At 33.7% G+C, this 15,133-nt stretch overlaps 1 protein-coding gene across 2 annotated transcripts in view; it reads right to left on the bottom strand.

Annotated features, from left to right (window-relative positions):
• Positions 1-8: 8 nt before the first annotated feature.
• LOC145310354 (large ribosomal subunit protein mL38-like) overlaps positions 9-15,133 on the bottom strand; it is a 20,732-nt gene continuing 5,607 nt past the window's right edge. Inside the window, exons 2-12 of one of the 2 annotated variants that reach the window (XR_013876553.1) lie at positions 6,920-7,086; positions 6,709-6,770; positions 6,461-6,554; positions 5,869-5,972; positions 3,622-3,857; positions 3,346-3,483; positions 2,720-2,871; positions 2,205-2,354; positions 1,261-1,401; positions 470-715; positions 9-126 (exon numbers count right to left, since the gene is read on the bottom strand). Coding sequence is in view for 1 of the 2 variants with exons in the window: in XM_080150398.1 (XP_080006524.1) it covers positions 608-715; positions 1,261-1,401; positions 2,205-2,354; positions 2,720-2,871; positions 3,346-3,483; positions 3,622-3,857; positions 5,869-5,972; positions 6,461-6,554; positions 6,709-6,770; positions 6,920-7,086 (1,352 nt within the window). In the remaining variant the exon portion in view is untranslated. Of the gene's footprint in view, positions 716-1,260; positions 1,402-2,204; positions 2,355-2,719; positions 2,872-3,345; positions 3,484-3,621; positions 3,858-5,868; positions 5,973-6,460; positions 6,555-6,708; positions 6,771-6,919; positions 7,087-15,133 lie in introns of both variants that reach the window. The other variant, XM_080150398.1, reaches the window with a different exon arrangement.

The raw sequence follows: 15,133 nt of genomic DNA, 5'->3' as shown, positions 1-15,133 counted from the left end.
ATAATTAATCTGAAATTTATTTAGTATTTGTGATATTTCTTTTTATAAAAAATATCCTAATATACCTGATAAGAATTAGATTCAGGGATGGAAAATAATTGATATTGATTTGTTTACTAAAGGGGACTGTTAGGGAAAGGAGAGCAAGTGATTTCATGCAACCTGCAGCAGTGATATCAAGCTTATTTGATTTAATATACAACCTGTTTATGTTAAGGATAGTATAATGAACAAAAAAAGAAGTTCTACTACGGTTTATAGAAAAATTGTTATAAATAACAGTAAGTATGATTAATGTGCTTTTGTCTTTAACATCGCTACAGAATATTTTACTGTGGTTTATGTTTAAACACATTCAACTTAGAAAAACGTTTGATCCATTTCAACAAAAATTTCAGCAGAGGGCAAGCTTATTCGCCAAAAAAAATGTTTGACATCACTTCTGGGAAGTGCTTGCACTTGCACTTGCTCTTGTTCGTACATAGTAGGTAGCCTTTAAACAATTTTTTCAAATAAAAAGAGCTGAAAAATAAAAAAAGAGTAATTTCACATTGTTCAATATCTTCCATATTACATTAAAAACCAAAACAAAACAACTAAACAATTTTTATTCCGATAGCATAGGATCTCTTCTGAGACTTGAATGGTCGGTTGATGAGTAATATCCTTTCTTCATCTTTTCCTTTATTATTTGCTCCATTCTCCATGAGGGTACCTGAATAAAATTATTCTTGTTTAAAATTAAGAAACCAAGGCAGATTCAGGAATAAGGTATAACCATAACCAACAAGTAAAATAAATCTTTGGGGGGCAATGAAGAGGATGTCAATTTTACTTTATGTTACCCCACAACGTCAGCTAAAAACCACGTATAAATTTCGTGATTTTTTTCGAATTTATTTTCTTATTTGTATAAGATTAGGCAGATTATTTTAAAGGTGGCTTTGTTTTAGTAAAACGAAAGTGTAAACCGGTTTAAATGGCTTAAGAGAACATTTGTAGAAGAACAGAAACTATTTCAAGCAAGTGCTTTAAAACTGTCATCAAAAAAAAAGATACAAAAAAGTGTCTATCAGTTACATAAATGTTTTTAAAAATGAAACTATGACGAATTGCAGCGTAACTACTACTACCGCCAAAATCCGCCATATTAGGAAATTTAAAAATTATAAATTGAAATTATAGTTCGTTTTTACAAAGTTCCATATTGTATCACATTAAAACTACTAGCAAAAAAACTTAATTGTTAATAAAACTTACTCGTTTGCTAGTTTTCTTGGTGAAAGGTTTCTCTCCTATAGGAGCAGGGATATAGCTCTGGTAATCATCAGCATGTGCCAGTGGGTATTTCATGTATCCTTCGGTATCTCCCTTGTAGGGATGGGTGTGTGCAAGCTTTTTCTAGAAAAAAATCAAATAATTACTCTTCTCATGAATTGCAAGGAAAAGGAGACATTGCATTGTAAATTATACTAATATGAAATGTTCTAATATTAACACAGTATCTCATTTGTTGGTTTAAATTAGATTAGAAAGATTATTCAAAACTATCGATGTCAATCTTAATAGTAGATGATTCTAATCTGCAGACTTTGTAATTCTGTTTTTTATCATTGGGAATGTACATAAAAGGAATAAATAGTAAAAAGCGCATTTGACTGGAAGTTTGCTCACAATTTTACGGAATATTGCAAAAGCTACTGCCTATTCCCTTTATCATCCATTGTCTTATACCTTGAGATCTCTACACGAATTGTTTTGATTAAAAATTATGTTATTTATGTCTATGATTAGGAAAGACAAAGTTCTGATAATCTAACAAAATTTTTGGCATACACGGTCATTAATTTCATTACCTAATTCAATTTATATATTCTTAAAGGTGTATAAAATGTATACTTAAATGAGTTTTTAAAAGCGAAGCTTTTCTATAATTAGGGTCGGTCCGTCCGTAACGGTTAGATCTTTTCGTTAATTTAGGCATGTTTAAATTGTCCTATCGATTTCAAACTTAGCATGGTAGCTAGGTACAATTTAGAAAGCGTAATAACTCTATAATCGTTAACGGATTGTCCGTACGTTCATTTTAAACATCTTTATTTTTAAAATTTTTAACAGCAAATTTTTATGTGATATAATTATTTGATTGATCTAATTTTTGGAATACTGATTTTTAGGCCATCCTTGTTTAGTGAAACACTTACCAAAAGCACCTCCTTCTCAATATCCTTGGGATCCCTGTGTTCGTCCAAGAACTCGTTGAATCCCTTGGTGACTGACTCCCTGTCCCGCATCTCAAACCTGTTCCATGGCTGGATGTAGGGAGGCATGAATTCATACTCGTATTTTGGTTCCTTAAATATTGAATATATAAAACTATTGTAGTTCCATAACCTGTATGCTTCTCCTAAGTGTTAGTGGGAGGTCCAACCCACACTTGGTACCTTAGTATAGAAAAAGTAATTTAAAAAAGACTGAAATACTTATAGAATTTAAATCTCCAACACAGCGAAACTAACGAGTAGTCGGACAAAGTAAGCCATTGAGTAGATGTGCAATGCATTGGTCATAGGAATAAATGAAAATAAGACATCAACTTCTTAAAGCAGCTAAGAAAATGAGGTATCCAATTAAATGTAATTAACTGGCAAATGAACATACATTTCAAATTATAGAGCAGCTTGGCTGCTATTGGTAAATAATAACTTAATAAATTCACCTTCATAATAAGAGTATTATGGAAGAAATCTCTAAGGCTAGAATCCCAATCAGACTGAAAGAAAGCTAACCCGGCGGGGGTTAGGTTCTCTTGGTGAGCTTGGTAAAAGTCGTATGTACTAAATGTTCTTTCTGATAGGTTTGTGGTGTTCTACAAGTTTAAATAATGATTTTATAAATAATCACTTTTCGAATTAATCTAACAAATTATTTACTGAAGAAACTTTTTTTAACATTCAAAATCAAATTGTATTGTAATTGTGATTAGGAATACCTACAGTATCTACAAGGTCAAGAGTAAGTCTGTGTATTTTTAGTTTGTCTCTTCACAATTCACCTACACTCTACAGTCTCTATATACGTTTGTTTGTGTTTTAATTAAATGATACTCTTTTACTGTATCAAAGTTTACTGTCAGAAATAAGGGGGGGGGGGGGGGAGATAAAAAGGTCGTCAATTCTACTAAGGGTTGCCCCCCAACGACAGCTGAAAATAACGTAAAGGTTTCGTGATTTCTTTTCGAATTAATTTCGTTGCTGGTATAAGCAGGTTTAATGTACCTTTTTTACCTAAAATAATGATATTTATATCTTATCTTTTTTTAATAATCTAAAATCATTATTTCCTTTTCATGTGTGAAGGTTGAAACGTCAATGGGAGCCTCCTGTTTGTACAGGACAAAAGCAAATCTGTGAAAACCTGTTCCCTGTGGGGGGAAGGGTTGCATATAGCTGAATACCTCCTCGCCTGAGCTTAAATCTGATCCTGCGAATATTAGGTAATGTTTACAAAGTTTACTGGTCTGCAAAAAATTACATTAAGACTGATACAAAGTTTTAAATGGGTTTGATTCCAAAGGTTAAAAAAAACCTGATTCCCATTAAGGAAAAAAAATCGAATTACCTTTAATATTTGCGACCATCCAATGATTGTACTCCATATCCTCTTGTGATAAATGTGAGTCTAGACTTGTCAAAACCAGGCACCAAATGTCGTCGTCTTTGCTGGACCACGTGACCTCCGGTTGAACAGCTGCTTCGCGGGGTTTTATAATGTTGCCGCGGTACACAGGAACCATCATGTCATCTTCTTTAGCATAGGCAATGTCCAGATTCACACAAGGATGAAAATATCCCTCCCTAAAACCAAGCAAATTAAAACATGCCTCACGGTTGGACCCTCAGATGTCAAAACTTTATTTTAGTGTTTGGCCAAAATGACTTAGCAATTGTATCTGTAAGTACGTCTAATAACACCCTTTGCTATTTTTAAAATCCTAGAAAATTTTTTTTGCAAGAAAATTGCATAAATTCGCAACCTTTTTTAGAACCACTACATAACTCGAGTTTTAAAACTTTTTATATAAAATCCTTTTTACAAAAAATATCAATAATTACTTAAAATTAAACCTGAAAGAAAAAAAATCTCATTACACGTGTTAATTTGCATGTTTTAGGTCTTTTTTTGAGGAAAGTATAACTTCCACATTTTTGACAATAATATATTTTTTTAACATTTCAAAGTAAAATATAATAAAACCTAAACGATTTTTCTTGAATTATCAGTTGAAAATTTCATCAAACATGCAATTTAAGTGATGAAAATTTAATAAAATCATTTTTTGAATGTTTAGAATTACCAATTTTCTACATTTAAAACAAAATGTTAACAAAATTTAAAAACATTCTAATATATAACTTTAAAAATCAATAACATTTTATAAAATGATGTTTTAAAAAATAAATCATTAAAAGGTATTAAAATGCATTTTAAGTTGCTTAAAATTAAAACGAGAATATCTTTTTACACTTTATTCTTTGTAATAGAGATTAATCGTCATTTGCTGAAAATGAAACATTTAATAAACTAATTGAATCTTTTTGTGACCATGTTTAAACTTTTTAATTTTTACACTAAGGTGTTTTTTAATGAAAATCTTTGTTGAATTCTCTTTTGCGACAAAAAAAGAAAGGGAATTTTTTACTATTTCTAGGTTATCTTATGTAATTTAAACTATATAATATGAAATAATTTTTAATTGTCTTTCTTTTGAGCCACAAAACACTGTAAAATGTAACATACATGCAAAAATAACAATTTTTTTAATGAATATTATAATATCCTTATATGACATTGCGTCAGAGCTTATTCTTTTTCATGAAAAGTAGTCATAAACTTGGAGGGTTGCGCTATTTATTAGAATATTAAATAAACTTGAATGGTAAAACTATTAGCATAGCCTTTGTCAATTCAAATGCTCTTTAGGTATATTATTCGGAAAGTTAGTTAAAAAAGAGAGAATTTGCTGTGTATACTGTTGAAAGACTTTCAAAAATGTAAATTACAAAGCAATCTTAAAAGATCGGGTCGTAGGCGAGTCTTAGTCGGGGGTTTTCTGATAGCAAATATTGCGTTATTGGTATACAATGTAAAAAAAAAACATTTTAAAGAAATTCTTTAAATAAAACCCAACGTGTATTAGCAGTACAAACATCTTAATGCTAGCAGACATATGTTTATCAATATTTGCAGAAATTTATTTCCACAAGAAAAATTATTCAGGTTTCTACTTCACAATTTTAAATATTTCTTTCTGATAAAATGTTTGACATATATCGTATAATCATTTACCAAAAAAAATATTTTGATAATTTAGATTTCAGAGAAGATTATTCCTTTCAAAAAACTAAGACGACATTTTGCATCTTCTGTCATGACATTTTAGAAAAAATATAAAAAAAACAAAATTTAGCATGAAAACTATTTTCATCGATTTTTCTGAAGGTATTATCGTATTCTGTGGCTTTGTTGTTATCATTTACTTATATCGAAAGTGCCAAACATTGTACCCTAACTTATTCATTTAATAAAAAACCAACCGTGGCCTAGATAAAACATAGGCTACAAAAAACGTATCTTACATGTGATTCAGTTGATTACACATCATATGAACAAACAATGAACTAGATACCTAGACAAACATAAGGTGAAGATTGCCTCTTCGACTAATTTTGAACAATTAAAAATTTATTTAGTGATTATGCCCTTGACATCAATGTAAAAAAATTGTCTGGTTCTAAATGTTCTAAATTTGTGTTTATTTTGTGCATCGCTATTTTTGGATGTTATTGTTGACATCCTTAATTTTACCTGAATAAATCTTCATATACCCCATATAATTGTGCGGCTTTGTAAATAGAATTAAAAATTTCTCCAGAACTCACGACTACTTCATTAACTTCTTCTAAACTAACCTAAAACAGATTTTGTTTATCTAAAATGGAGTATTTAAGACTATAATGTTTTATCTTATAGTGTCCTTTAATCACAGAAATCCCTCAAATTATTTTAAAAATAATTTGAAAATAAAGGGGGGGGGGTAGGTTTGTCGGTTTGTTTATTTATTTAGGTTAGGTAATATCGGGTACTTGTTAGCAGGGCCAGACATAGGAAAAAGTAAGGTCCCCCGATACTTACAATAATGAATGTGTGTTAGTTCTGGATAGGCACTTTAAAGGGAAATTACCAGTTAAGAAACAACTTGCTTTTTGAGTAGAAATTAAGTATTTGCTTGCTTTAACTGTACAATATATTTGATTTTAAACTTTTTCCTTTACAAGAATTAAGTACATTAAAAGCAAAATTTAGCTATTTCATACCAGTAATTTAAGAAAGAATGAATAACACTATCTAGGTAGTGCATGAACTTAAGACTAGCTGAACAACTAAAAAACTATTTTACCTCCAGAGTTCCTTCTCTTGCAGCCTTCTCCATCTCTAAAGTTCTTGAATGTTGTTTCAAATTCTTAAATGATGAGTCTTTTGCTTCTTTTCTTCTACAATATAAAGATAAAAGTTAAACAGTGACCACATGCTGCTATGTCATGATAAGATTAAAAATTTTGATGATTTTATCATTATTTAAGTTGTTAAACAAAAAATATTAATATAACAAATTCAGCTAGGAATATAGTAGAAAATGATACTTACTTAAAACCAATATCAATAAGTTTTTTATTGTTTCTTTTATGGAATAATTCATCCAGTCGCTCCTGAAAAATTGCAAACGTCTTCATAAATACTGTAGGTACAAAAATAAATATAAAGTTAAGGTAAAATGTAAATATGAAGCAATATTAAGTATTTTTTTCGCTATGACAATGAATTCTATATAATAGCTGCTATAGTAAAAATGTATTGCCTGTAAGCTTAAATCAATTCCAACACCGGGCCCCCTCTCATGGAAGAATGGTATTCTTATGTACGGAGAAACATGTCCCGCCATTCCCGTGGCTTGGCGCGAGTTACCGCGCTTTTGTTGGTGATTGTGTACGCTCCAGTCAGCTGATAAGAACCAGTTTTTGGCGCCTAAAAATAGATTAATTAGTGAATTTATAACATTGACCATAATGAGAGAGTAAAAAGATGCCTTGATTCCTATTGCTACTAAGTTAGCCGAATGATCCAGTAATGTTATCTAAAATACGCAGTAGCTTATAGTCTGTCCGTCTGAAGCTTATGATCTCAGTAACCGCTGAACCGAGTGGGTAGTTCTTTTCAGGGAATATATTTACTGGTCCTGTTTAAGCTTTTTTCTTAGTGGGTGGAACATCTCAACCTCCCGCCCCCGAAAAAAAATAGCCCCCTTCAAAATTTTTCTCTTTCTTTTTTTGTACCTACCAAAGCAAAAAGTAAATGCAACCTAGAGGCTAGGGGCGAAGCCGTTATTAAGAAATAACTTGTCATCTAAGGATTATTAGTGGAAGATATGACGTATAGTAATAGCAAGAACAAACAGCTAAATATTCTTATAAAGTGTATTAATTCAAGACAAGATAAACATACAATAATAATATTAAACTTTAAGGCAACTATTCACTTTTATGTTCGTGTCGTGTTGCAGAGCAATGTCTTGCTCCGAAACGGTTGACACAAGAACTAAAAGCTCAAATATAAAATACATGCATTGCTCTTAAGTCAGGAAGAAAGGGACTATACATCACATTTCTCCCTGGCTTTAACATGAACCTGGATTTCAAACTGTAATATTTCAGATTAAATATAACAATAGGTTTTTACATGTTAATTATCATATATATATTATGAGTAGCGTTGAACGCTTATTAAATAGATAATAATTGATCTGGTATGACACCTGCCATATTTGTTTTTTTCTTTTTTTTATATTTTATTTCCAGATCTTTAAACACTTCGTATACATTTTTTTTTATTATTTTGGTTCTTTAGAACTCTTTTGTGTTTTTTTTTATATTCCTTTTTTCTTTATGTGTTTTTTTTTTTTTCTTTTTAATATATTTTTTTTTAAAGAAAAAACATTGATTAACATATAATTATTGAAAAATGCATTGATTAACACCTAATGCATTAATTACATAGTTATCATAAATGCATGATATAAAAATGACACTGGTTAACATATAACCATCAGATTTAAGCATGGTATTATAGAGCATTAATATGAAACATTAATTTTAAACCTTTTCGAGACTACTACTGCCTCAACAAATATTAAATACATAAAAATAAAATAAAATATGAATTAATACACATAAACTATAATTATTACTTTCTTTTTCCAGACGTTCTGCTCTTCTTGCCAGATTCTTCAATATCCATAGGCATGATAGCTTCATCATCATTCACTCCAAGTTTTGCGGTCTCATCACACAAGCCGTCTTGAGACATCCTTGCCTCAGTATCACCAAGCATATGAAAACATCTTTCAAATCCACTAGTAACCGCAACCGAAATCGAGGTTGCAACGTTATCAACCTCCTCCTGATTATCCAAAATCTTTTGATGCTTACGACTAACCTCCTCCCCAAATTTATCAAGCATCATCAATATTCCAGGCGTGTGTTCCATCCTCATTTCCTCCCTCACTTGTTCATCAACACGCCATTGCTGACCTGACAATTCAAGGTCCAGACAAACAGGAATGTTCGGATTTAAGGGCTGATCCATCTGAACACAAACAGGATCCCCAAACCGAGTAACCAACTTGAAATCACCCTCGAACCACTCATTTACTTTGTGTTCAGGATTAAACTTCCACTCAATATTGGTTGTCAACAAACTTGTATAAACTTTTCCATCCAACTCCAATCTAAGTTCCTTTACTACATTCTCTAAAGTGGTATCTGGATCACATAACAATATCTGCTTGGCTAGAGTCGGACGGAGACGCTTGCAGCGCATCTGCATTTCCCAGGTCAAAACTCTTGCGTCTACTTTATCATTCACCAGACTACCTGCGTATGTGGCACTCACCAGGTTATCAATTATTTCTCTTTGTCCATCCAATCTAACATAACGTATCTCAGCTGGCATCTCTCCACTGGTGATTAAACTCACCGAATTCACATTCACAATGCGTGGAATGTAGACTGATAAGTTCATGTATTCATTCACCTGAATAGAGTCAATAAACACTTTAGCACTCAAATCCTGTTCAGACTTTCCATCAAGCCAATCTTTCTGTAACTCGAACAAAGTTGTGGATGGCATTTGCTTCAGAATAAAGGATACTTTATTCACGACGTCTTTCCAATGTGCCAGGAGCCGGATAGCTGACACAACCTGCGTCTTCAACCTCAGATCAACGCTATTACCCACCGTTCTCAACACCGTCTGAAGGCTCATTTTACCATCTGCAGGTATGACGTCAATTTTTGAAAGTTGATGCCAATCCTCAAGTTCCCCCATATGTTTGATTATGGGTAACAATTCGCCCAACGTTTGACAGCTTTTTCTCTCATCTCCATCCAGGTATTCAATCTTAGCAAGCAACACCAAACTTGGTAAAATTTCGCAAACAAGCTTAGAGAGAAATATGGTTGCACTCAACTTATTCAAACTAGTTGTCTCGTTCCATGACAACTTTCTGTTTATAGCTTTAGAATGCTCACCAGCCGCCATCAGGTTGAGGTGTCTTGAATTCTGGCTGGTAAAGATAGGGATCCTGTCCACAGGCCAGTCTATGGAGTTGATGCATCTCCCCATCTCTAACTGCACCGAAAGCATGTTTACTAAATTCAACTTAAACCTTGGTTCATTATCAATAAGACGAGCTAAATCTGCCAGTGGCATGTCCTCACTGCTCAAAAATATGTTCCTCGTCGCCCTGCCCACACTCAACGTGGGCAGCTCAACGCGCGACATTACCAACACCAGCCGAGATGCAGAGTTGCTGACCAATGCAGACACCGGTAGACCAGGTTCGACTTGATTTCCTTCATTGACAGATTGTTTGTGGCGGCCATCTTCTTCGTTGCTCAATAACTTTTGATTCATTGTTGCCGCCGTAACCAACCTGCAAAAATACAATATAATTAAATTTCAGCATCAGAATTTAAGATCTAGCATTAAATTCTTCCTCAGTAAATCTTTTTTTATGACACCATGAACAACAACAATACAACAATGCCAACATAGGAATTATACCTAACAACAACATTAACACAATCAAAACAAACTTAGCAAACAATGGTAGTATATCTTTGAACAAATGTTCTAAACCAAACCAAGGACCTGTAACCTGTTCGAAAAATGACAACTTATGATCAACAAAGTCCAACTTAGAAGCTTGTCCATTAAAATCCTCAAAATCCTCTAACCCCTGATATTTAATAGTCTTATTAAAATCAGCAATAAACACCTTTTCATCGTTCAGAAAAATCTTTTGTCCCACATGTTCAGATTTTTCATTGGCAATGTGCAGAAGTTCGAGTCCCTGCCCCTGATTCCCAAGGAACAAATTAGCTGTCAACTTCAAAAATACCGGATTTTGCGAGCAATTTAACAATTTTATGTCCTCTACTGCAACAATCATTCTACTATATTCTTGTATTCCAACTGTCTCACCTTTATAATCCACCAGCAAATGTCCTACTGCACATCCATAATCCACACCTAACTTTACTGGAATTTCAACCGCTGTACACTTTTCATACTTAGCAATTTCTCCCAGGTATATAATTCTGAACCCATGATGCATCTGTACATTTGATCTAACTTCTGTTTGAGCACATCTAGAAATACTAAAAAGTTCTATCATCCTCTCATACCTTTCTCTACTAGCCAAAAACATAGCATTCAGATCAAATCTAGCTTCCTGTTTTAACAAATCCCCAAAATAACTTCTAACAGCCGCCTTCGGTTCCTCTAAAAACTTGATACCCTCCAATTCTGTCACCAAAATGTTGAAATCCAGATGCTGCAAAGTAAGTTTCTCTGTTCCCATAATTTTAACTAAAATATTCCTTTCCAAGTTAGAAACAAAAAGTTGTTCATTCCACGTAGTTAAATTAAATGTATCTTGAAAAACTACCTTAAAATTACTGGCCGGTTTTCGTACTACATACGGAAAATATGGAGAAGTTGATGTTGCCCACAAATGATTTTCTTCAAAATTCGCCACAATCGTCTTTTTATCATAATCCATAACAACATTTCCCTTGATCAAAACGGGTGTATTTTTTACTAAAATATGCAAAGTCCCAATAGCAAAACCTAAATTGAACCACATATTGTGCGCGTATATTCCCAGTGTCTTGCATTGAATATTTTCACCACCAACATCCCAGAAAGGTGACAATGTTCCATTAACCGTGAAACTGTGAACAGTTGGCAAGTCTATGTTTACTTTAAAACTAATACCATCATGCTGATACTTGCCAGAATGAAAAATCCTTCTACATTCGTCCATACTCAACTCTACCTGTTTTTCATGTGGCACGTCTAGTACGTGCACATGACTCGCGGTGCCGCAAAACCAGCGCTCCAATTTTAGTCTAACCTCACAACTAATGGCTTCCGACAGTATAAAATCGGTTTCTGCTAACCCCAATAATTCCACAGATCTGACCGGTTCCATCCTATCATGCAAACAGGCAGCTGATCTAAGTTCAACATTACTTATTTGAGAACAATCATAAGCTGCTAACCGTGGATCCTGTGACGTATACATACCACCAACAATAATCAAACAATAAGTCTGCATCACAACAACAAATAACAAAATATCCAAGTACCTGACTCCTCTATCATCCTTGGATTTCTTCACAGGTACTGGTCCAGCACGTCCACTCTTTGAACTACAAGCGTCAGGCGACCTCTTTCGCATACGATCTCCATCTCGTCTATTCCGGTCATGTCTATCACCACCGCCGCTTCCTCTCTTGTCATCACGCTCCCGACGGTTTTCGTGGTAATCTCTTCTCCTGCAAATATTATACAAATTATTACAAATATTATTTTTTAATCAATTTTGCGAGGTTCCTAGTTACTACATCTGCTACTGAATAACGTTCTAATCTGTCTTTTTCTCTGTTTTGTCTATCCTCTTCCAATTTTTGTAATTGTACTTCATTTGTAGAACCTTTAGGACGACCTTTAACAGGAATAGTCTCAGACATTTTTTGTAGTTTTGCATTATCTAATGATCTATCTAATTCATCCTCCTCAACATCCCTACCTCGTTTAACACTTCCCCTTCGTTGTTCCAAGTTTACAATTTTACTTTGCAGTTTTGGAAAAGTGTCCTCTAAAATACTCATCCGAGACTCTAACTCCCTAGCAGATTCCATGTTAACATCCTCTACACCCAAACTGTTGTCTACTAAACTATTATCAGAGGCATAATCTCTATGAAAAACACTATCCTTACTAATAGTAGAATATGTAGAGTCTAACTTAGTTTTATCAATAGTATCATTCGTATCTACACTGTCAGAAATATGAGTACTTTCCAAAGTATCACTAAGATCCTCAACTAAATCATCTAAATTTTCATTATCCTGAGATACATTTGACCTTTGCTGTGACAACCCAACACCCAAAAAAGATTTCTCCAAAAAATCTGGTGTTACCTGTCCATCCTTCCGCCTTCCAACCACCTCTGGACTAGCGCCACAACTATTCTCCTCTTCAGAAACGCCTGAACAAGTTAAATTTCTTAAAGTATTGGGAAAGTCATAGTTTACTTTCAAGGTATTATCCACAGAGAAAAACTCATCTGTAATCACTAAGTCAATCTTTTCATCAGGAGTCAAGTCTAAAGTACTCTCAATAACATATATTTTATCCCTTGGTACAATTCTTACCCCTTTGTCTTTCAATCTACACTTTTCTAGGGGTTGAACCTCGAATAAACTATCAGAAATTACTTTTGTCACCAGACACGGACCCACCCATAGCGAGCAGAGTTTACGAGCTACACCAATCGTTGTGACGTCATAAAAAATATAACAATAGGAATTTATAGCTATCGGCCGACCTATCCTTTCTGTATTTTCTACCTGTAAATACTTCTCAGTTCTCTCTTGTCCAGTTCTCCAATTTTTGTCAAGGCACTCCAATAACTCTGAAAAATTCATATGTTTAATTTTCGAGCGGGTTAAAGGATCAAATGAGTCAAGCGGAAGCTTAGGGTTTCGTAGAAACATCTTGAAATACGGGGAACATCCTAACCTCCGATTGAAAGAAGTGTTCATACAAAATTGTGTAGCTTTAAGTTTATGAGCCCAATCTCCATCTTGAAAACGTAAATCAGTCTTAAGAAACGAATACACCGATTGGTTGTATCTTTCACTGTAATTCGAATTTGCTGATCTTGGAGGGATAAAAATTTGTTCAATTCCCAACCTTAAACAAACTTCCCTAAAAACTTTTGATTTGAAACTTTGTGCATTGTCAGTCCTGATTCTCTCGCATAATCCCCAAACAGAAAATAAATTAAACTTCAAACATTCAATAATTGTTTCAGCTTTAACATCCTCAATAGCAAACAACCAAACATATCTAGTACAACTGTCAACTACTATTAAAATATGCTTACAAATGACTCCATTAAATTCACACTCATTCAAAGGACCTAAAGCATCTATGGCCAACTCTGCCATAGCTTCCCCAGCCAAAGGAGAAAATTCTATATTATGATTATGTTTTGGTTTTTTACGTCTATTCAAACAAATGACACAATTTGCAACTGCCGCCGCTACATATTTAGACACATAGGGAAAAATGAAGTGACGATTAATCCTGCTCAAAGTTTCCAAATAACCCCTATGCCCCGCTGTAACATCTGCATGAGCTAACAAGAAAACTTTATTGTACATTCCAATAGGTACCACTACCCGTTCAATAAATTGAAATTCTTTCTGGAGCCGCATAGGTGAAGTCAAGATAATTAAACCATCTTTATAACTCAAATGTTCAAAAAATCTTAATATTTGTTTACCACGATAAGGCATTTGAGACAATTCTCTGAACGTAGGTTTGACATTATTTACAATAAATTTCCTCACCTCAACTAAAACAGGATCCTTCTCCAGGCTACGACTGAATTCTCTCGCCTTCAATCTGGATGCTATTTGACTGGCCGTCTCTGCTCCAATTCCTGCAATAAGACATAATTTAGGATCTTCCAATTGATATACAGTATCCAATATTAACTCTCCTTGTTCGTCTGTCGATAACTTAGATATCCTATCTTTACTATCCTTTAATGCAGTACGTGACAATATATCAACATTAGTATGCATCTTGCCCTGCCTATGTACAACCTCATAACTGAAGGTGGATAAAAAGTTTATCCACCTTATGGTGAGACCAACAAAATATCCGTTCTGCCTCCAAGTAGATAGATGTTTCAGTGCAGCTGAATCAGTTCTCACGATAAACTTCTTGTGTCTCAAATAACATTCAAATCTTTCAACAGCATTTACTAATGCACATAATTCTCCTTTATGCGCTGCATAATTGGCTTCATGAGTTGAACAAACACGTGACCAACACGATATCATCTTCTCTTGTCCATTTTGTTTTTGACTTAACACCGCAGACATAGCTGTAGATGACCAATCTGTATCCAACACAAATGGTTCAGCCTCCATCCTCCAATCCGGGAACGATTTACTTATTTCTTCACAGAACAATTCTCTAGTCTTTGTAAAGGCTTCCATACTTCTTTCATCCCATTCTATTTTACTACTGTTTCTGAATTTGTTCAATGGTGCCGTAATATCAGAAAAATTCTTGAAATATGAACCATAATAATTTATGAAACCAGTAAATCTTTGAATATCTTTACCTGTTTCAGGTACTGGCCAATTCTTAATCTTTTCAATATATGCTTGGTCCATAAATATGCCTTCTGCATTTATAATATGGCCCAGAAATTTCACTTCCTCTGCAAACAATGTACATTTTCCAAGATTAATCTTGAGGCCTGCTTCACAGAATGTTCGTAGTAGAGTATTCAAATGCTCCAGATGTTCCTCCACATTCATACTATATACAAGAACATCGTCCAAATAAACTAGGCAAAATGCCCTTAATTCAGGACTCAAATCCATTACTCTATCCATCAACTTTACAAATGCACTTGGAGCAT

This window comes from Acartia tonsa, chromosome 2 (assembly GCF_053477335.1).
Source record: "Acartia tonsa isolate MP-2025a chromosome 2, ASM5347733v1, whole genome shotgun sequence".
Taxonomy (NCBI): domain Eukaryota; kingdom Metazoa; phylum Arthropoda; class Copepoda; order Calanoida; family Acartiidae; genus Acartia; species Acartia tonsa.
The sequence above is the reverse complement of the archived record's forward strand: the minus strand, read 5'-3'. Positions and strand labels throughout refer to the sequence as shown.